At 29.9% G+C, this 20,990-nt stretch overlaps 3 protein-coding genes across 5 annotated transcripts; 2 read left to right on the top strand and 1 right to left on the bottom strand.

Moving 5' to 3' along the window:
• Nucleotides 1-1,357: 1,357 nt before the first annotated feature.
• Nucleotides 1,358-2,574, top strand: LOC123674233 (26S proteasome non-ATPase regulatory subunit 8). The gene is made up of 4 exons (XM_045609169.1): nucleotides 1,358-1,573; nucleotides 1,630-1,998; nucleotides 2,086-2,271; nucleotides 2,378-2,574. Exons 1-4 carry the CDS (start codon nucleotides 1,469-1,471, stop codon nucleotides 2,510-2,512), a joined length of 795 nt encoding a protein of 264 aa, XP_045465125.1. The 5' UTR covers nucleotides 1,358-1,468; the 3' UTR covers nucleotides 2,513-2,574.
• A 104-nt stretch (nucleotides 2,575-2,678) lies between these two features.
• LOC123674232 lies at nucleotides 2,679-5,854 on the bottom strand. The gene is made up of 4 exons (XM_045609167.1): nucleotides 5,765-5,854; nucleotides 5,516-5,712; nucleotides 4,646-4,798; nucleotides 2,679-4,588 (listed from the first exon to the last, which is right to left on the bottom strand). The coding sequence occupies exon 4, from the start codon at nucleotides 4,586-4,588 to the stop codon at nucleotides 3,164-3,166; it is 1,425 nt and encodes a 474-aa protein (XP_045465123.1). The 5' UTR covers nucleotides 4,646-4,798; nucleotides 5,516-5,712; nucleotides 5,765-5,854; the 3' UTR covers nucleotides 2,679-3,163.
• On the top strand, nucleotides 5,155-20,090 carry LOC123674231 (MATH and LRR domain-containing protein PFE0570w-like). 3 transcript variants are annotated; one of them, XM_045609165.1, is made up of 12 exons: nucleotides 5,155-10,114; nucleotides 10,145-12,753; nucleotides 13,523-13,651; nucleotides 14,326-14,478; nucleotides 14,818-14,946; nucleotides 15,159-15,257; nucleotides 15,738-15,904; nucleotides 15,960-16,145; nucleotides 16,377-16,570; nucleotides 17,531-17,935; nucleotides 19,171-19,322; nucleotides 19,822-20,090. In XM_045609165.1, the coding sequence occupies exons 1-12, from the start codon at nucleotides 5,286-5,288 to the stop codon at nucleotides 19,932-19,934; spliced, it is 9,165 nt and encodes a 3,054-aa protein (XP_045465121.1). In that variant the 5' UTR covers nucleotides 5,155-5,285; the 3' UTR covers nucleotides 19,935-20,090. The 3 variants fall into 3 exon arrangements, with proteins under 3 accessions (XP_045465121.1, XP_045465120.1, XP_045465122.1); XM_045609164.1 differs by having other exon boundaries at nucleotides 5,155-12,753; XM_045609166.1 differs by lacking the exons at nucleotides 13,523-13,651; nucleotides 14,326-14,478; nucleotides 14,818-14,946; nucleotides 15,159-15,257 and having other exon boundaries at nucleotides 5,155-12,753.
• The last annotated feature ends 900 nt before the right edge of the window (nucleotides 20,091-20,990 follow it).

Raw genomic sequence — 20,990 nt, 5'->3', positions numbered from 1 at the left:
ATATCTATCTCTGCTAAAACTCAGTTGATGGGGTAGTTTTAATTTCTTCGATTTATTATCTCTGTTTCGGGGGTACAGAATTCGAATCTGAAGTTTGCCACCAAAATTTCATGATAAAACATTGAAAAAAATGCAAAAAAGGTAATAACTATCATTTTTTACCGCTTTTTTGCATATAAACTTTCTACTCATAAATTTGAATTTGAGTACTCTGTTGTATAAATACTACGGCGGTATTTTTTTCCTAAATATATTTATAGGAATCGATGTAAAGAAAGAAACTAAATTTCAAAAAGTGATTTTGAAAATGCTTTTTTTTCTCAAAACATACTTGAAAAATAAAACTAGTGAAAATAGACTGAATGGGTTGGCTCTTTTAAAGTTAATATATTTAAAAAGAAAAACATTTTTTTTATAATATGTAAAACCCCCCCCGAAACTGAAACCTGGCTACGCCCGTGATGCATAGAATTCTATTATCTCTGATGCCAAAAAAAATTATAATTGTGTCACTGTCATGCCGGAAATCTATAATTATTTCAATCAAATTCAGGAGGTATAACTACAGAACAGACTGGATTACAGTCGTTTAAATACTCTCATTATATAGTTTCAGAACAAATGTTGACAAAGCATGGAGACTGGAGTATTTCAAAGACTCGCCAACGGTCTGATAGGACTATCTACCTTCCTTACGAATTTCAGGAAGCCCCTAAAGTCTAGGCATATGAGGAATACTGGTGAATAAGTTATGTCCTATTGAATTCCACAAAAATTGGAAAAGCACTGACTTGAAGTCAGCAGCTTTTCAGTGCTTGTTCATCTGAAGCAAGTTGAGTCTTAAAGTTGCCCATTGAAATCAGGTTTAAAAATATACAGGATGTTGAAGTTACAATTTTTTTGTAACTTATACAGAAAGAGCTATGAAGAAAAAACTAAAAAATCTTGAAACTTTAACATCCTGTAGTTCGATAACGACGCGATTGCTGTTACATGTTTATGGAAAAAAGTCTAATTTTTACCTGAGAAATACGATCCTGAAATCTTGATACTGAATTTTGAATCATTCTATAATATACAATAACATATTGTTTACATTACATCTATGATGAACTCTTCATTCCGGTTTCCATAGATAGCGCTATATAATAAAATGGGGATAAAAGTGAGAAGGCTGTGATCATACTAGAATTTCTTGATATGTATTTTGAATTCTGCTATCATTTAGTAATATTCCCTGTGCATTAATTACATATGTAGTTAACGGCATCAAGTTCCATTTCACATAAATTTCTTTATATCAATAATATTCTATTCTATGCATCTTGACATACCAAGAAATATCATAGATGCAAATTATAACTGTCTACTGTCAAAAAAACGAATGTCAACAAATTTTCACGTATCATCCAAAAACTAGATCAATTGTTTGATGAAAAAGGAACTCATTTGAATCTATAACATAAAAATGGCAAATTCAGAGGTAGAAGCTTTATATAAAAAACTTAACGCGGAGTGGTCATCTCCTTCGCCAAATTTAAGCAAATGTGATCAATTACTTTCAAAGTTAAAGGTAAGTTCACTGATTTGTGAATGATACTGTTCGAATCTACAATAAAATGTTTTTAGGTTGAATTAACAGGAGTCATGTTCTTACCAACATCTAATGCAATTGCAACAAAACAAGAACTCCTTCTTGGTAGAGATATATTAGAAATTGGCGTCCAGTGGAGTATTGCCAGTAATGACATTCCTTCATTCGAAAGATATATGGCTCAGTTGAAGTGTTACTATTTTGATTACAAGAATGAATTGCCAGAATCTGCTTTTAAATATCAATTACTGGGATTAAACTTATTATTCTTATTGTCCCAAAACCGTGTTGCTGAATTTCACACTGAACTTGAACTTCTTCCTGCTGATCATCTTCAAAATAATGTATATATCAGACATCCATTATCAATTGAACAGTATTTGATGGAAGGTAGTTATAATAAGGTATGCTCATAAACTTGTTTCGAATTAGTTTATTCCAATTTGAAGTACACTTTTTTTTTAAATAATTTATTTTATACCTCATTTCAGATTTTTTTGGCCAAAGGCAATGTTCCAGCTAAAAGTTACAATTTTTTCATGGACATTTTGTTAGATACGATAAGAAATGAAATAGCCAATTGTGTAGAAAAAGCATATGAAAAAATTTCACTCAAAATGACTGCTAGAATGCTATACCTTCCTAATGAACAAGCTGCTAAAATTTTTGCAGCCAAGGTAATATTTTCATAATGTTGCAACACCTATAGTTTCATTATTACCTCTATATATTTAGATCTTTTCACTAAATGAATTAATTTCTATTTTAATTTTCCCATTGCAGAAAGGTTGGAAACTTGGAAGTGATAATTTCTTCTATTTCACACCCGAAATAGAAAAAACAACTGAGCCTATCCCATCTATAGAATTAGCAGAACAAGCTATTGAATATGCAAAGGAGTTGGAGATGATTGTTTAAGAATATTAATTTTATCTGTACTGAAAGTTTTGTTTTCAATTAAAATGATTCTCCTTGGTAAACTCTTTTTATCATTTTCATATTTTTCTAAACCTATACAATAATTTGAATAAAAAAGTTTTTTATTGTTTTTAAATATTTCCCAATTTGTTGAGGAATAATTACTAACCTTGTACATTTAAAAATTTTCTCTTGAATATCTCAAGTAATGATAATATATCACAAAAATATTGCATCAAATATCAAGTACATCTAAAATAAATACTACACATTTTAAAAGTACGGTTGAAAGGGTAACATCAATCATATAAATATTTGTAACTTGAATATTCAATGAATAAAAATAACTATTCTTTTTTTAAATGTTTGCAAACTAATTTTCTTTTTTGTATTTGCAATTTTCAAAAAATATAATAGATTTATATACAATAAATAATATTATGAAGTTATAACATGAATACTCAAATTCCAAGAAATTCTTTTCCAATTTTGTTTTTTGTCAGAATAGGAATGAAAATAAATAGAAATTAAGTAACATATAGAAAGCACAGATTTTGATATGTTACTATCCTTGAATGCGATAAACTTAATTTATTTATAATACTTGAGAATTTAAAAAGCTAGGAACTTGATTCTTATCGATTAAAATATTTACAAAAATGTATGCCTAACGTCACTGTTCCAGAAGTTCTCATCAGAAGTTGAGTTCATGATTCTAAGCAATTCGAATGCTTGTTTCTTATTTTGTTCTGTCCAAGCAATTGGTCGGCATTGTAAATTCGGTATATTATTTTCTCCAGTTACAGTTACACATTTTGCATAAATTTTTGTTTTATCCACGTTTGAGATTTCTTTGAGTTGATTATTTTCGATTGTTCTTTTTTTCAAAGTTGAGCTCATCTCGCTTGATTGTTCGGGTAGTTGGAGTTTTTCCTTCTCTTTTGGTTTTTTATTGGTTTTACTTTTATGGAAACTGGTTTTTTTCAGAGGACTGTGTCCCTTGAATTTAACTTTTCTTTCTGATAATGTTCTAGCAATAGGCTGTTGTTTGAGTTTAGAGAAGTCCAATTTTTTACTTGTTTCGATATTGTCTATGTCTTCTATTTCTTCATACTCAACAGCAAGTGACATATCAACGTTCTCATACTTATTGGGATGAGGTATTTTTTTGTCTTTACATCTCCTTAAATAAAGTTCAGCTTGAGTCAACTTATCTTTAATAGTTTTTTCATTCATGATCAATTTTTTCTCCCTCACATTTAATCCACATTCTTTCCGTTTTATTTCATTTTCCCTCATTTTTAGTGCCGATTCTTTTCTACGTAATTGCTCCACTTTTTTCCTATAGTCCAGTATTTCAAAGCAATCATGTAGTTCAATTCCACAGTGGAGTTTGAATGTATTTAAGACAATGACAGGGTGACCAATTACCTTATCAATATTACAAGTAACATGTTTGTTATCTTTGAGCATAACTTCAGTTAAATCAATAAAATCATCACTATAGTACTCCTTGTTCACTGTATACTTATTGCACAATTTGTCAACAGTTAATGTACATAACTGCATCATTAAAATACCAATATCACTCATTTTCACATCTGAGTTTGTTGCAGTACTGCAATGACTAAAGTTCAATAATTTAATATTGAAATTTTCATCGAAGTAAATATTTTCCAACTTGATATAATCATTCAACTCAATAGATTTGACCAGCATCAATAGTTGAAATAAAATTTTAATGATTATTTCTTCATTTATGTGTGTAGTTTTTGACATTGCTAATATCTTAATAAAATCTAAAAAATTACCATGAGGAAAATACTCCATTGGGACATAAACCAGTTTCAATTTGTCTTCTTCAATAGCAGGATAAAATGTAACCAATAATACATGCTTTTGTTGTATTCTTTTTCGAATTTTTTTACACATATGTTCTTTTTTATCTTTGGATAGATTTTTCAGAAGAATAGTTCTCCAAACAAATAACTCTTCAGTAGCCAAGTGTTTTACCAAAAATAAGTCTGATTTAGTATTCAAGGCATTTAAAATTTGAAAATCTCCACCTGGATTCATCTGCAAAACAATTCAGTGAAATATAATTTCTGTTTTATAGTTATCACATTGTATTACCTTTTCAGCAAAGAAGCAATATCTAAAGCACAGCGAGTTTTTAATTCTTATAGCTAGTATTCATTGGATTAAGATGGAAAATACTGAGGCACTTTATATTTTACTTTTTTTAACGTATTCACAATTTCTACTGTGGTCCACTAAAATCAGATTCTGAAAATGAATTCACAACTGAAAAGTAAGGCTGGTTGTGTTTGTAAACAAAATAAATAGCCGTTATTTGTCAAAATTCAAATTTGATTCATGATGAGCCAAATGGTTTTATCACAGTCTTTGGTTTTATTTTACTCTATGGGTATGCAAACAATTTATAGGTTTGAGGCGTTTGAGCTAATGTATATATAGCAAATATTTTTATTTCATGATTATATGCTATTAACTAATAAAAAAATGTTGAATATTTTTGAAAATTTTCTATAACAACTACAAATATTATATCAACACTTCAAGATATGCTGAACTTTTTTATGATCTATGATCAATCATAGAAAACATGAACAATAATAAGAAATATAACCAATTTAAATTTTCAAATGTGATGTGCCAAATAATTTTGAGTATTACAAAATAAGTACAATTTTTTTTATAAGTTGAAAGTGAAAATTTTCATCATTTAGTTTTCAGTTTCAAATTTGTTATCATGAGTGAAGGAATATTTGGGTTATCATATTCTCTTAATTTATCTTTTAATGATAAATCTCCGAACAACAGCAATTGCACAGAATCATGTATCAAATATGTTAAAATCAATAAGGATAATACCATTCAAACTAACTCTGCATCTCCTTTAACTTTAATCGAATCAGCAGTTCCTCCAGCACTTCAAAATGTATTAAATCATTATGGAGTTCAAGCAAAAACATTACGTACCAAAAATTCGTCATCACTGGAGGTTTCATCCCAAAATATTCCAAAAGAATCTTCTGCTGTGAATGATCTTACATTTTCTATTTTCAAAAAAATTCAAGAAGATTCTGATTTAAATTCAACTGCTTGTCAGAGTTCTTCCACTAAGCAAACAAATGTTCCTCTAAAAATTGATAATCAGAAGGTCGGTTATCGAAAAACTGAAACTGAAAAGAGTACAGTAAAACCTAAAAGCAAGAAAAGAAAACATACCGATAGAGGTTCAGATTTCAAACGACATGAAAATTCTGCAGGAGATTCCCTCGATAAAATTCACAAAGGAACACATTGTAGTAATACTCTATCGGTTTCTAAAAAAATTAAAATTTATCAAGATGTGGTGATAAAAAGTGCTGACGAAGGTGGTTGCAATGGTTATACTAATGAAGCAGAACAAATGGTTGAGAAATATCAATATCACATTTTAAATTCATGTCATCAAAGTTTCAACAGAGATAATGAAGAAGTCAATAGAATTCAATTGAAAGTTGGAGGCTCTATGGACGAAGAGCAAAATTTGAAACATGTTGTTCAAATGAATGAAACCTCATCTTATAGATCTGAAAATGTCAAAACAATAATATCACATTTAGATAAGGAAGAAACAAGAATACCTGATTCGTTAGCAGAATCTGAGGATCAAATTAAAATTGAATATAATGAAAGAAGAGAAAAACCAAAGAAAAAACATAAACATTCCAAAAATCTAGATGAGATTGATTTATTTTTGAAAATTAACCACCAGGACACATCATTTATTGATAAGAAAAATAGTAAAGTAGTTGAAATGAAAACTACTCTTCCAGAGTTACCTGAACAAATACCATCCAACCAGAAAAAGACACTACATATTTCCACTGGAAAAAATACCATATTAAATTCTCCTCATAATCAACGAAACATATTAGAGGAACCAAATTGTAAAAATATCAATGTATCATGGAAATTGGATCAAGAAGAAAAAAATGATGAGAAATATCAATTTCACACAGCTCTTCATGAACATTCAAATGTAAGTAATTTTGAAGTTTATAGAAAACAGTTATTCACTGAAGATATCGATGAAACAATCTGTGGGAATGAACAGTCAAATTTAAATAACAAAAAGTGTTTGGAAGCATGTCGAGAAACACAAAATTCAAATACATCCCCAGAAATTACAATTGTTAGAGAAGATATTAATGAAGAAGAAATAAAATTCAAGAAAGTTAAAGATGAAAAAACTGAAGATGCTACAACAGAAAATGTTAGCCTATGTCGTATGATTGAACAGCCGATACAGTCGGTAAGAAAATATGATATAGAAAAATTAGATAATATTCTTACTCCTATTAGGAACAGTGGTATGAAGCAGGGAAATTCAAAGAAAAATACAATTGTTGATATCCAAGAAAAAACAGCACATAGTCGAAATGTTGAAATTAATATATCAAAAGAAACAGAAATTGAAGAGTCATGTGAGAATCAAGATAAAGGTCAATCTAAAATTCTTTCAAAAAGTGATGATATTAAGGAAGAAAAAGCAAAGTTGGTCCAAAAAGAAAATCCTCATCAGGAGAGTGATATACAAGACATGATAAATGCAAATCCAAACAAAAATTCAATTCGAACAAGAAAAAAACAACAAATGACGACTTCGTATGATAATGGCGAAAATTCAGAAGGAAAATCTAAAAATAAATTAGTAGACAGCATTTTAAGGGAAACAATTGATGTAATCCATAGTCCTAAGAATAAAAGTACTGAAGTTGGAAATGACTGCAAAATTGATGAAATAGCTAAAAGTAATGATACTTCTTCTGACCACCACGAACCAGTGGAGAATCAGAAGTCCATTAAAATAAAAAAGCACAAAAAATTGTTTGATGTGAATAATGAACAATTAAGTTACAATAATAATCCTAAGCAGTTGAATTCAATAGAAAAACATCAAGATCAATCCAATAATATTCCCATTCTTTTAGAAACCACAATTAGTGGGAAGACTATTAAGAAGGAGGTAAGAAAGGGCATATTGGACTGTCAATCTCATGAAACTATTAAGAACAAAATTCAAAATGAAATAAATCTTTCAGAAAATGCGGTGCAAATATTCCATGAAGGGCGATATATCGATGAATTCGATGTGAGTGAAAGTGCAAATGTAAGAAGTGAACAGAAAAAAGTTCGAAAATCTAGAAAAAAAATTTTTGAAGAGATACAAGATATGGACTCAAAAAAAAACCAAATTCTACAAATTGCATCAGAAATGGAAGAAAACATTGGCGATAGTAAACAAAAAGAATCCGATAATAAATTAAATAGTGAGAGTATTCAGAAAACAACAAGTGTAGATAGAATCATAAAAAAAGGTGAAATGGAAACAAAAATTTCAACTCCGACAAATAAAAAGGGCAAAGTAAATGAAAAGAAAAAGGGCGATGAAGGTAGTACAAAATATCTTGTTGAAAAAACAAAAAACAATAAATCAAAGATTCAATTAGATGATCATATTTCTAATATACTTTTCTCTAAAATCGAAGATTTTTTCAAAGAATTAGACAGTGGAGGAAGTGATTACGAAAGTGACAAAGGCAAAAATAAAAAGGTACCACAAATAAAAGAAAACAAAAATAAAATAAATAATTCAGATACTGAGCACAAAAAAGACACAATCATACAATTGAAATCAGATGACAATTTGAATACATCCACGCTAATCAGTACAGAACCAGATTTCGACAATCTTTTTGATGACGTAGATGAAAAATTATTAAGTGACATAGAAAAGGAATACCATGAAATGCAATCCTGCATGACTCCTGAGAGGACACTTCCAGTTGAGCCTATTGAAAATAAGTGCAAAAGAATGAAATATAATTCATTTGTAGAGAATTCATCACCTCGTACAAAACAAGCAAAAGATACTGTAATTGACAATGATGACATGGACCTAGAATTCTCAGAAGATCCAGAGTTAGAATACAAAAAAATGCAATCTTACATATTTAATCAAGAGAATACACCTGATTCAGAAATAAAAAAAAAGACTAATTGTAAAGATTTTGGGGAAAATCATCCTGAAAGTAAAATGATTGCACCTTCAAGAACAAATAAAGTTCCAGGAATAACTAATTTGATATCCCAGTCCGGTAGTAACAAAATTAAAAATGTAAAAAGTAATTCATACGGTAATTATGACAGTGAAGCTGAAGCAGTAATAAGAGACACAGCCATTAATAAGAGACAGTCATTATCCCCTCTGAAAAATCATATGAAAAATTTTAAAATCTTGAATTCCAATCAGAATTTTGTTGATGGTCATACAACTGATAAACAAGAGATAGAGAATAAAGAAAATGAGCCTGAAAAGGGTACAGGAGCAAGTGAAACCAGCATTCAGGATAGTACTAAAAGTTCTCTAAATGATAGTTTTATAAATACAAATAAAGATAGTTCTTCTGTTCCAGCTAAAGAAATTCAGAAAAATAGTGAAACCTTTATAGCAAATGAGTGCAAGCCAATTACTGAAATTCATTTAAGTGACCACCAATCATGTGTTGAAAGTGATACAAATACTGAGGCTGAATCATATATAAACACCTTTATTCAGCACTCAAAACTACTTATGGATATCGAAGCAGAATTGGACGATTACGCAGATATCGAGGAAACTTTCTTCAAATCTGACGATGACAAGCAAAGTCAAAATGTAAGTTTTGACATTGAAAAGTGTTCCGAAGAAAATGCTAATGGAGTTGTACTTAATAAAGAAGCTTCAATAAAATCTCCAAAGAAACATAAAAAAATGGAAGATAAAAATGAAAACAATAAGCCTGTCAAGGAAAGTTCACTTGGAAGTAAAATTACAAAAATTAAATTCTCTCCAAATAAAAGTAATAAAGTTGGAAATGAAGGGGGTAATACTGGACATAAATATATTATGCATAAATTTTTAGAGGAAAACTCAAACAATATATCTAACGCTGAAGTTTCAATAAAAACACCCAAAAAACATCAAAAAACTTCAACTCGAGATACATATATTATGCATAAATTTTTAGAAGAAAACTCAAATAATACATCTAACAATGTTTCAATAAAGACACTTGAAAAACTTCAAAATACTCCAACTGAGGAGAAAAAAGAATTCTCTGAAAGTAAATGTGACAGAACTAAAAATGACGAGGAAAATACTCAAAACAAAATTAATGGACCTAAATGTAGAAGTATCTTAGATTTCTTCAGAAAAGAAAATATTAAAACTGCTGTGTATGAAAATAAATCGATTGAAGATCCCGTTTCAAATGAAACTGGGAATAACAACAAAGATTCATTACCTTCCAATGAAGTTCAAATTAAGACAAATATCGAGAAAACCTCCTTAATACCAGGCAAAGACGACATGCAATGTCAAGATGAGAATTCTGACATCGAAAAATGTAAAAAAGAAACCACAAATAGAGTTGTACCTAATAAAGGACCTTCATTGAAGTCGCCAAAGGAAAGTCATGGAATATCAAATGAAAACGATAATACTGATAGAGAAAGTTTTCTCCAAACCGAGGTCAAAAAAATTATATTTTCTGTAGATAAAAGTGATATATTGGAAAATGAAGTTGGTAATATTCCAAATACATGTATCGTGCACAAATCTTCAGAAGAAAAATCAATTAAAATCATATCTTACGATGAAGTTCCAGTGAAGACACCTAAAAAACATCAAAGAATACCAGTCCAAAACGATAAATCTTCCAGGAAAGGAAATATTAAAAACAAGAGAAATAGGAGTCCCACTGAAGTTAAAAGTGATAACGTCCAGAAAAAGGAAGAATATAGTAAAAACCGGTATATTCCTAACTCTTCTGAGGAAAATTCAAATAAAATTATATCCGACAATGAAGTTCAAATAACACCAGCTGTGAAGGATAAAACTTCTAGGAAAAGTTCAATAAAAAATGAGAATAACAAAGGAAAGATATCTGGAAAAAAATGGGACAGATTTAAGAATGAAGAGGAAAATACTCAAGACAAAAGTGATGAACCTAAATGTAGGAGTATTTTAGATTTTTTCAACAAAGAAAATGGTACAACTGCTGTGCATAAAAAGGAATTGACTGAAGATAAAATCGAAGAAAACTTGAATAATGTCATATCCATTAACGAATTTTCAATAAAGACACCTAAAAAACATCAAAAAACACCAGTTCAAAATAAAAAATCTTCCAGGAAACGTAATATTGAGAATGAGAGTTTCTCTGAAAATAAATGTGATAAAGCCCAGAGGTCAAGCAACGAAGACATGAAAAGTCAAGAAGGAAATTTTGACTTAAAAAAAAGTTCAGAAGAAAACACTGATAGAGTTGTACCTAATGAAGAAGTCTTAATTAAGTCATCTAAGAAACGTCAAAGAATATCAGAAAAAAAGGATAATATTATTAAAAATGAGATTAAAAAAATTAGATTTTCTCTTGGTGGAAGTGAAATAGTTGAAAATGAGGGGGATGATATTCAGAAGACATGTATTAAACATAAATCTTCAAATGAAAAACCAAATGAAATCATATCCAACAATGAAGTTTCAGTGAAGACACCTAAAAGAAAACGAAATTTATCGGTTCAAAACAGTAAGAGTGCTGTGCCTAATGAAGATGGTTTAATAAGGTCATCTAAGAAACGTCAAAGAATATCAGATGAAAAATGTAAGATTTTTAGGAAAAGTTTGCTTGAAAGTGAGATTAAAAAAATTAAATTCTCTGTAGATAAAAGTGATATAGTTGAAAATGAAGTGGATAATAAATCTAAATCTTCAGTAGATAACTCAGATGAAATTATACCATGCAATAATGTTCCAACAAAGACACCTAAAAAACATCAAAAAACTCCAGCTCTGAACAAGAAGAAAATACCAGCTGTGAAGGATACAACTTCTGAGAAGAGTTTAGTAAAAAATGAGAGTAATAAGAAGAAACTATCTGAAAATAAATGTGACAAAGTTGAAAATGAACAGGAAAATACTCAGAACAAAAGTGATGGAACTAAATGTAAAAGTATTTTAGACTTTTTCAAAAAAGAAAATAACACAACTGCAGTGCATAAAAATGAATCAACTGAAGATAAAATCAAAGATCTGAAAGCAGTAAGTTCTAAGAAAGATTCAATAAATTCTAAAGAAATTCTCATGAATGACGAACAAAAAATTAATTCAGATAATTCAAACCTTAATTCAGATTCAAATGAAACTGAGAATAACAATGAATATTCATTACCTTCTGATGAAGTTCGAATTAAGAGAAATATTAAAAAAATCTCCTTAATACCAGACGACACGCAATGTCAAGAAGGGAATTCTGACATCAGAAAATGTAAAACAGAAACCTCAAATAGAGTTGTTCCCAATAAAGGACTCTCAATAAAGTTGCCAAAGAAAAGTAATGGAATATCAGATGAAAGCGATAAGACTTATAGAAAAAGTTTGCTTCAAAGCGAGATAAAAAAAATAAGATTCTCTATCGATAAATATAATGTAGTTGAAAATGAGCAAGATAAATCTTCAAAAAAAGTACCAGTAAAGACGCCTAAAAAACATCAAGGAATACCAGTCCAAAACGATAAATCTTCCACGAAAGGAAATATCAAAAATAAAAAAGATAGGAGTTCCTCTGAAGTTAAAAGTGATAAAGACCAGAAAAAGGAAGAAGATAGTCAAAACAGGTGTAATCCTAACTCTTCAGAAGAAAATTCAAATAAAATTATACCCAGCAATGAAGTTCAAATAACACCAGCTGTGAAGGATAAAACTACCAGGAAGAGTTCAGTAAAAAATGAGAGTAACAAGGAGAAGATATCCGAAAATAAATGTGACAGAGTTAAAAATGAAGAGGAAAATACTCCAAACAAAAGTAATGGACCTAAATGTAGGACTATTTTAGATTTTTTCAAAAAAGAAAATAGTATGACTGCTGTGCATAAAAAGGAATCAACTGAAGATAAAATCGAAGATCTGAGTTCAACGAGTTCTAGAAGAGATTTATGTGAAGAGGTTGGTGTTCCAGATTATTCAAATCTTAATTCAGATTCAAAGGAACATGAGGGCACTGATGAATATTCTTTTGCCGATATTCTATCTCAGATTAACTCAAAAAAATTGGAGAAGGAGTTTCATGATATCTTGGGGACTTCTTCAAAGCTGGCAGTTCATGAAGAATCATCAAATCCGGATGGTAAATACATTATTTATTAAATCATCATCATTCATGTTGTGAATGTATGTTCCCTTATATCGAAATAATTCTTCTGAAATGTTCAGGGTAGTACCAAATCTGCAACTCAAATGAAAAATTAAGCTGCCCACTGTCCAGAGATTTCCTTTGACATTTTCTTGAAAGACACTACAAATTTCATAAAATGCTCTATTACTTCTATCTCATAGACCTCCTCAAATCCATAAAAAGTAGACAAATTCTGGACTTCTTGGTAGTATTTCAATATCTTGCCACTGGGCTATATATAGTTGTGATAAAGTTGTAATTACTTTGACCTGAGAAGGTACAGACGTACAGTCCATATTGAACTCTAAACATTTCACATGTATATAATAATTTTTCAGAAATATTTTTTTAAATTTACTAATTTGTTCTTCAAATTAATAATAACCCTCACAATTGAAAAATAGTATTTTACTGTAGAGTTATAAATGATTCTTGAGGCATTCTGAAATGAGAATTTGAATTACGTTACAGTTCAGTAATTTTTTTATTTTGATTTAATTTTCAATTAAAAAATGCTTTGTAACCGAATAATAATCTTTTTTCTTGAGATATTTGTAAGAAAGTAATTAAAATAAGTATTGAAAAAACCTATGGTTTAATTGAAATGAGGAGCTGTGATAATCATTTCCTGACATCTTTTCAGTAATTTGGGAAAATTAGTTTTGACTTCTAGAAGGCACGTTTGTATGATTTCTGAATTGAGTATTCTATGAATTTCCAGATATTCTAGTATCACCAAAAAAGAGTCAAAAGAAGTGTGGAGGAAGGAAACAGACACGGGAAGTTCATGAGAAGTATGATGATGAACAATCATCAAATTCTGATGATGAAGAATTCTCAGATTCTGATGGTAAATATATTACATTTTTCATTTATTTTGTTATGAAAGTATTTTTTAAACTATTCTTCTCAAATCTTTAGAAGAATAATAGACCTTAAAGTCGGGTACAGTTGTTACTTAGAAATTTTTTTTTACTTCAATTTCCTTTTAAAATTAATAGAAATGTAGTTACTGAATAAAAAAACTAACTGTTTTCTTATGAAAAAACCAACTGCAATCAAATCAATACTTGATAAGTAGTGTTATTAAGAATGATAATCTTTTTGCTATTGTGTTTGGAATGATTCTTGGGAAATTTGTAAAAAAGTAATTGAAATATGTATTGAAAAATGCAAGTGTCCAGAGCTGGCTGGCCTAAGAACTATTCACATGGGCAAGCCGGTCCTGGATACCAGAGAGGTAATGGCCAAGGCCCCTAGGGAGGTTGTCAATTTTATTAACGTCGTTGACGACCTCCCTGGGTTTCTATGAATGAGTAGGGTAGTGAACAAATGATCTGCATGGTCGCAGTTCCCGGATGGCTTACCGAAGCAAAACGACCCCAGTTCAAATAATAATAATAATAATAATAATATATGTATTGAAAAAACCTACGATTCAATTAAAATGCGGAGCTGTGAAAATTTCCTGAAAACTTTTCTGTAATTTGGGAAGATTTGTTAATTTTATGAATCTCTTTTCAGATATTCCAGTATCACAAATAAACAATAGAAAGAAGAGTGGAGGGAGGAAACAGACACAGAAAGTTCATGAAAAATATGATGATGACCAATCATCAATTTCCGATGATGATCAATCATCAAATTCTGATGATGAACAATTATCAAATTCTGATGGTAAATACATTTTTCATTCTTGTTGTGAATCAGCCTCTTCTAATTTTAAAAATATTCTTCTCAAATCTTTAGGGGAATAATAGAACTTAAGATTGCATTATAGTTATTTCTGAGAATTTTTTTTTATTTGAATTTTCTTTTCAAACTAAGTTTTGTAACTGAATAATAATCTTTTTGCTATTGCATTTGGAATTATTCTTGAGAAATTTGTAATTGAAATATGTATTGAAAAACCTATGGTCCAATTGAAATGTGGAACTGTGGATAATTTCCTGACATATTTTTTGTAATTTGGGAAGATTAGTTTCTGCCTAAATTATTTTATAAATCTCTTTCCAGATTTTCTAGTACCACCAAAAAACAGCAGAAAGAAGTGTAGTGGAAAGAAACAGGCACATGAAGTTCATGACAGTTCGGATGATGACCATTCATTTAATTCTGATGTTGAAGATTCGTCAAATTCTGATGGTAAATATATTACATTTTTCATTCATGTTGTGAATCTGTATCTTCGCCAATTTTGAAATTCTTTCTTGTTCAGTTTGCTTTAGAAATTGGAATAATTAAGTAAGAATGAATATTGAGGCCTTGTTCCTGGCATATTTTTTGTGATTGGCGAAGATTAGTTCTCTCTTATTGAAGGCATCTTTCTGACTATTATTCCTTAAATCTTTTTCCAGATTCTTCGGTATCATCAAGGAGGAGAAAGCATTATGGTGAAAGGAAAAGACAGTCAGTTTATGTGAATTCAGATGATGAGGAATCATCAAACCCTGATGGTATATATATATTACACATTTCATTAATGTTGTGTATTTGTTTCTTAATAATTCTTCTGAAATCTTCGTTCTTGTTAGTACTAAGCTTCGAAAGATGCGTGTCAAAATTCATAACATAGAGTTAAGTCTGGATCGACATATTGAAAGTTGAGTGACGCTACATTTGTTGTTGTTTTAAAAATGGATGGAAATTAGTTTCTTTTATCGATGAATAATAATAAATCACCTTTTTCTTATGGAAAAAAATTACTACAAGCAAATCATTGGCTGGATAAGTGTTATTCAGAATAATAATTTTTTTTGCTAATGTTTCTAATGACTCTTGAGCAATTTATAGATAAAGCAAAAAATATATGTATATTTAGACCATTATACTGGCAAATTTTCTATAGTTTGCAAAAATCGGTTTGAACTTATAGAAGTCATGTTTATTGTTTATGATATAGTATTTCTGACTACATTATTCCATCACTATTTCAGATATGTTAGTATCACCAATGAAGAGGAGAAAGAAGTGTGGTGGAAGGAAACAAGGATTTAAAGAAAAGGCAAAGAAAGAGCAAGCCATAAAGCTCATGAAACAATCAAAGTCTATTTGGGAAATTCAAAAGGAATTAGATATTTATAAGAAAGATGAACTGCAAAAGGTTTATTATGATAACATCGCAACTCAACTATAAACTAATTATTTTTTTTTTTCAGAAAGTCGAGAATTTGGTTATAAAAAATCCATATCCCTTATCTAGAATACAAGAGATTATACCTATCACTTCTTATTATGTAGGCTGTAGGCAAAGACTCAGTGATGAAGGAATAACATTGAAATTAGGTCCTTTTTCTGAGAAAGAAGATGAAATGATTAAAACAAATTGGAAAGACTTTTGTCAGGTACATATTCATCATTTTGAATTGTTCTCAAATTCATTTTGCCCCAAATTTTTTCCAATGGCAAACTTCTTCAGAATTACTCAAAAGAAACAAGTATAAAGCAAAATAAGATTCAATTGGAAAAAGAACAACTTTTAAAATATTTATCAACTTTACTTCTTTCTTTTGTTGGTGTTCAATTAAACATTTTTGATGAATTGCTTAATTAATACTGTTTAATTTGTATTTCAGCAAATTAATTGGGATGAAAATGATTATCTACCCTTTGTTAGTGGTTCTGCAAAATCCAAGTATGGTGTCTTATCACTTAAACAATTTGAATCGTTTGTACAATGGATTTCTCATGATTTTGAAAACCGAACAATGAATACAGTTTTTGATAGATTTCGAAGTATATACCTTTTCAAGGAACTGGACAATGGAAGGTGTGTATAAACTATTGACAATGCAAATTTTTTACAATATCTCATATCATCAAAAACAAATATGTAAACACAGAGGAAAGAAAAGATAGAGGTGCCCTTAGAAGTAAATAGCGTTGTATTGTAATCAATTGCAACAGCATGATGATAAAGTGAGATAGGACAACAACAAACCTGCAAAATTGACAACTAGAGGGTCGGTAAACATTTCAGTGGCGTAGTCAGTGGTTCTCTTACTGCCTCTTATTAAGTTTTCGGTGCTGAAATGTTTGGAACAAACATATATATATTTCACCAAATTGTTCATTTGCAATCGTAACGCGTGGCACCATATTTTGCTAAATTCGAAGGAAACCTACAAATGTTAGCATTGAATTAAGTTTTTGATATCTCACAAATACTACGCCATAGACGAGATATATTCTACGCCTACGGACTCAAAACGTGAACTTACATATGATAGGTTAGTTTTTCATTTCCGATGTTTTACACACAATACATGTTTTTCGAGGTTTTACCATGATTAAAATTAACAATATGTAACTTAAAATTCACAAACTTGTAAAAAATAACGCCGATTACAAATGTGAAATTAAAATGAACAGTTAACCCTCAACGTCGCTCTAGTTGTCACGTGCAATAACAACAACAGAACCGTGTTGCCACATCCAAAGAATATTCGCAAAACATCTATGCCACAGAACGGAGAAAAGTTTACTTCTTCCTCAGAATGGCAACGCAGTACATTATAAGTGTTTGTAAACAAAAATGTTATAGCGATGTCAACAAATGCTATAAGGCACCTCTATCATTTCTTTCCTCTGAGTATGTAAATGTGAAAAATTTGTGTTGAGTAATATTACATTAATTATCGTTGTACACGTTCATATATTATTAATTTGAGTATGTTATACAATGATAGCAAGTATATCAATCATTAAACTGAAAAATTAATGATTTCAGGTATGATGAAGTCGATGATCAAGTTATTGAAGAATATCTGAAGGTCAACGACAGCAGTACACCATTTCTTGACATTGGCACTATTTTGAACAGACAAAGAAGATCTGTACGTTTAAGACATCGCCTACTGGAAATTAAAAAAAAATACAGTAATCAAAAAATACATTGGACCAAATCTTTGGTGGAAAAGCTGATAGTTACTCTAACAGAAGAGACCTGCACTATCAATTTATTGGAGCTGAAAGATCATAAAATTACATCGTTAGAATGGTTAAAAGTGGCCGAAAGAATGAATCTACCTCCTGACAATATCAGAAGATCGTGGTTAAGTAATTTATATCCAAGATTTTTCTCTGATGTCTATACGGAACATAAGGGGTACATACGGGCTAAACTAATTGACATGTGAGTATTATCTATCATTTACATGATTATGCTTCTTCAGAGAATTTGTTCATTCTCTGATTCTATTTCTTTTGGAATAAGTCCCGGTTTGAGGTCATTTCAAGCCGTCCCAACGACGAATTGGAAAAAAAATCTTTGTTTGTATCGATATATTTATATTCGACTTTTTTTTATGACAGGCATCATTAAGATGCATAGAATCCCCGGTGTGTGTACTGATTCGATTTTGTTTGGGACTTTTTGAGATATCCACCTGTTGTTTTGGTGTTCTGCTTCACCAGAGTTCTGTAAGGTGGCCCTCTTCAGAAATTTTCGAATTCCCGCTATCTGCATGGCGCAGTTTCAAAATGAAATACTGATTTTAGACTTTACAAACATTCACAATTCAGTTCCTATCGAATTTTAACTGATTGTTACAAGCATAAAATATTATTGTTCTATACTCAAAGGTCACGAGAGCCGAGAATCAAGAGAAATGTCAAATATAAACGATGTATGCGCCATCTGAAACAGACGCGATCCCCATCCCGATCAATTAGGTATAAATCTGAAAAATCTCCTGTTTTGTCTGTAAGTTTACTAGTTATAAGTAGACACACCAGGTTTTCATGCATCTTAGGCATCATATGTCAATGACAAATCAAAGGTATCTTGACTAGGCAAGACTATCTCATCATTTCTTGAACGATTTCCAATGTAAAGTGATTTGTTTTAGTGTAATTCAGCAAATTTCATTCATACAGGATGTTCCTTATCGATATCCTAATATTTAAGGGGGCGATTTTTGGAACCATTTTAAGAAAAAACTTTATATGAACTTATGTCTTACGACATGTTTACACATGTGCTAACTTTTGAAATACTGGGTAGTAAAATTTCCAGATGAAAAAAAAGTTATTGCAATTGCAGATAGTTCTATGAAATTTGGTACACGTTTTCAAATATGATTTTTTTTAGAAAACCAGCATGTCTCTCAAAAGTTTGCACATTTACGATATACGTCCATGTGAAGTTTTTTCCTTAAAATGGCTCCAAGAATCGTCCCATTAAATATTAGCATATCATTAAGGAACTGTATTATTCTGCATTGCTGATTTAGGTATTGAATATAAAGTTTTTTTTAATTTTGAACAGTGCTGAATCTACTTACTCAAACAAGAATATAGATATAATTTAAGTAAAGATTTAGTGCCAATTATAAATCTCCTTAGAATACATCATAATTTTTTTTTCAGTGTATCTTCAAGTTACCCCAGTTGGAAAGAAGTCGATTGGAAAGCAGTTTCAGAGAAAATGGGAGAAGGTTTTCCTCCAATTACATGCAGAAAAACCTTACATGATCTTGTTAGAAATAAGGTTCCATCAGTTAAAAAAAATGATTTCAAAAGTGAGTTTCAAAGTTTACTTATTTTAGAAAAAAAGACGATATAAATTTTTTCAGAAGTATGTGATAATTTTGTGAATTTTGGGCTGAGAATTGTCTTAGTTGATTAGGTTAGACTGGAATTACTTTTTCATGATAAAATTCATTCTGTTTGTCTACGGCTGTAAAAAAAAAATTTTTGAGGGAAAAAACCTAGACACCTAGATGGGTTGGAGCTTTATATATTCTATACAAATCAGTTCGTTCTCCAAAATATATTCTGTGGATTAGGTTATCAGATTGAAAAAAATAGATAATATTGTCCCATGTAACAGCTACATAGCTGAATTTTGGGCTAATTCACCAATGCATGTATGAAATTTACATACATTTGGCAAAATAATTAACCGTTATTTCCTTGAAATAAATTGGCCAAAAGAATGAACAACGTTTTAGATGCACTTTCAGCAATATTTATTAGATTGGTTTTAACTTGACATAAATCTATATATTTTGATTGCAGAAGCTTTGGAACACTTGAAAAATATAGACCTGGAGCCAACAAAAGACTATTATAGTTTTGTGAAAGAGATATGGAGAGAAACAAAAAATGGGACTATCCTACCAAGGATATAAGGGCTGGGCTGAAGAAAATATGTGATGCTTTTAATTTTTTTTTATATTTATTATGGCTGTATATATTTTTTAATTTTTATATCTAGGTGATATTTTCTCTTTGAAATGTGACAGTGTTGACATTATTTGACATATTTTACAATAAATATACTGAAAATAAATAAAATATACTTTTATTACATTATAATTTTGAGTTCCATTAATATTTTTACTATTCTTTATTATTTTTTCATATGAAATATTTTAATTTCCGTATTTTCCTCATTTCTGTTAGAGACATTTTGATAATGGTGATATCATTTTTACGAATTAAATATCGCCTTTAACCCTGAAAAGCCAGAAAACTTTGAATAACCATAGTTAGGCAGAAATTATCAGTTGGGTCTAGATTTAAAGATCATCAGCTAGTTAGTGAAGAAAAGATTATCAACTAATTTGTTAGTTCGATCTTATGAATGAGTTAGTTTGATAGCTGAAATTATCATTTGTACAGCAATTAGATATAATATATAATTGTTTGTTAAGTAACGATTATCAATTACTTTACAAACTATATTATCACTTCAGCTTTGAACACGTTTTTTCCAGTTAATTCCAAATAGTTTGTGAATTTAAAATGGATAATTTAGAATTTGACATATTAATTACTTCGATAAATTAATATTGTCCAACTAGAGATTAAGTTGGAGTAAACATTAATTTATGGAAAGAAATACCATAGTATAAGGAAAGGATAGTAAGCCAGTGTAGTGCTTTTTTTCGATTTTGTTGATGTTGAGCGCCATCTAGTTGTACTCACGTTTTATTCAAATTTTACTGTCAAAAATTGGTCCGTAAAGTGGAGCCCTCTGAAAAAATCGGTGTTATTTTGAAGAACTAAAATATTTGAAGTAGAGTGGTCAGAAGATTTCTATATTTTGATATTTTTACAGCCAGTGGCGTGTACTTGTGATAAAAAAGGACAATGCTACAAGTTATCATGAAATCACTAATCACGTCAGGTCGTCAGGAAATGATATCTCTAGGTTTTTTCAGGATTTATGAATGGAATAAACT

Source organism: Harmonia axyridis, chromosome 2 (genome assembly GCF_914767665.1).
Source record: "Harmonia axyridis chromosome 2, icHarAxyr1.1, whole genome shotgun sequence".
In the NCBI taxonomy this organism is placed as follows: domain Eukaryota; kingdom Metazoa; phylum Arthropoda; class Insecta; order Coleoptera; family Coccinellidae; genus Harmonia; species Harmonia axyridis.
The sequence above is the reverse complement of the archived record's forward strand: the minus strand, read 5'-3'. Positions and strand labels throughout refer to the sequence as shown.

Excerpts from the sequence above, each read along its gene's own strand:
- LOC123674232 (XM_045609167.1), bottom strand. The coding sequence starts at position 4,588 with ATGAATCCAGGTGGAGATTTTCAAATTTTAAATGCCTTGAATACTAAA.
- LOC123674233 (XM_045609169.1), top strand. The coding sequence starts at position 1,469 with ATGGCAAATTCAGAGGTAGAAGCTTTATATAAAAAACTTAACGCGGAG. Across the intron at positions 1,574-1,629 it reads AATTACTTTCAAAGTTAAAG|GTTGAATTAACAGGAGTCAT; the intron begins GTAAGTTCACTG and ends AAATGTTTTTAG. Across the intron at positions 1,999-2,085 it reads TGGAAGGTAGTTATAATAAG|ATTTTTTTGGCCAAAGGCAA; the intron begins GTATGCTCATAA and ends ACCTCATTTCAG.
- LOC123674231 (XM_045609164.1), top strand. The coding sequence starts at position 5,286 with ATGAGTGAAGGAATATTTGGGTTATCATATTCTCTTAATTTATCTTTT. Across the intron at positions 15,258-15,737 it reads GGAATCATCAAACCCTGATG|ATATGTTAGTATCACCAATG; the intron begins GTATATATATAT and ends TCACTATTTCAG. Across the intron at positions 19,323-19,821 it reads TAAAAAAAATGATTTCAAAA|AAGCTTTGGAACACTTGAAA; the intron begins GTGAGTTTCAAA and ends TTTTGATTGCAG.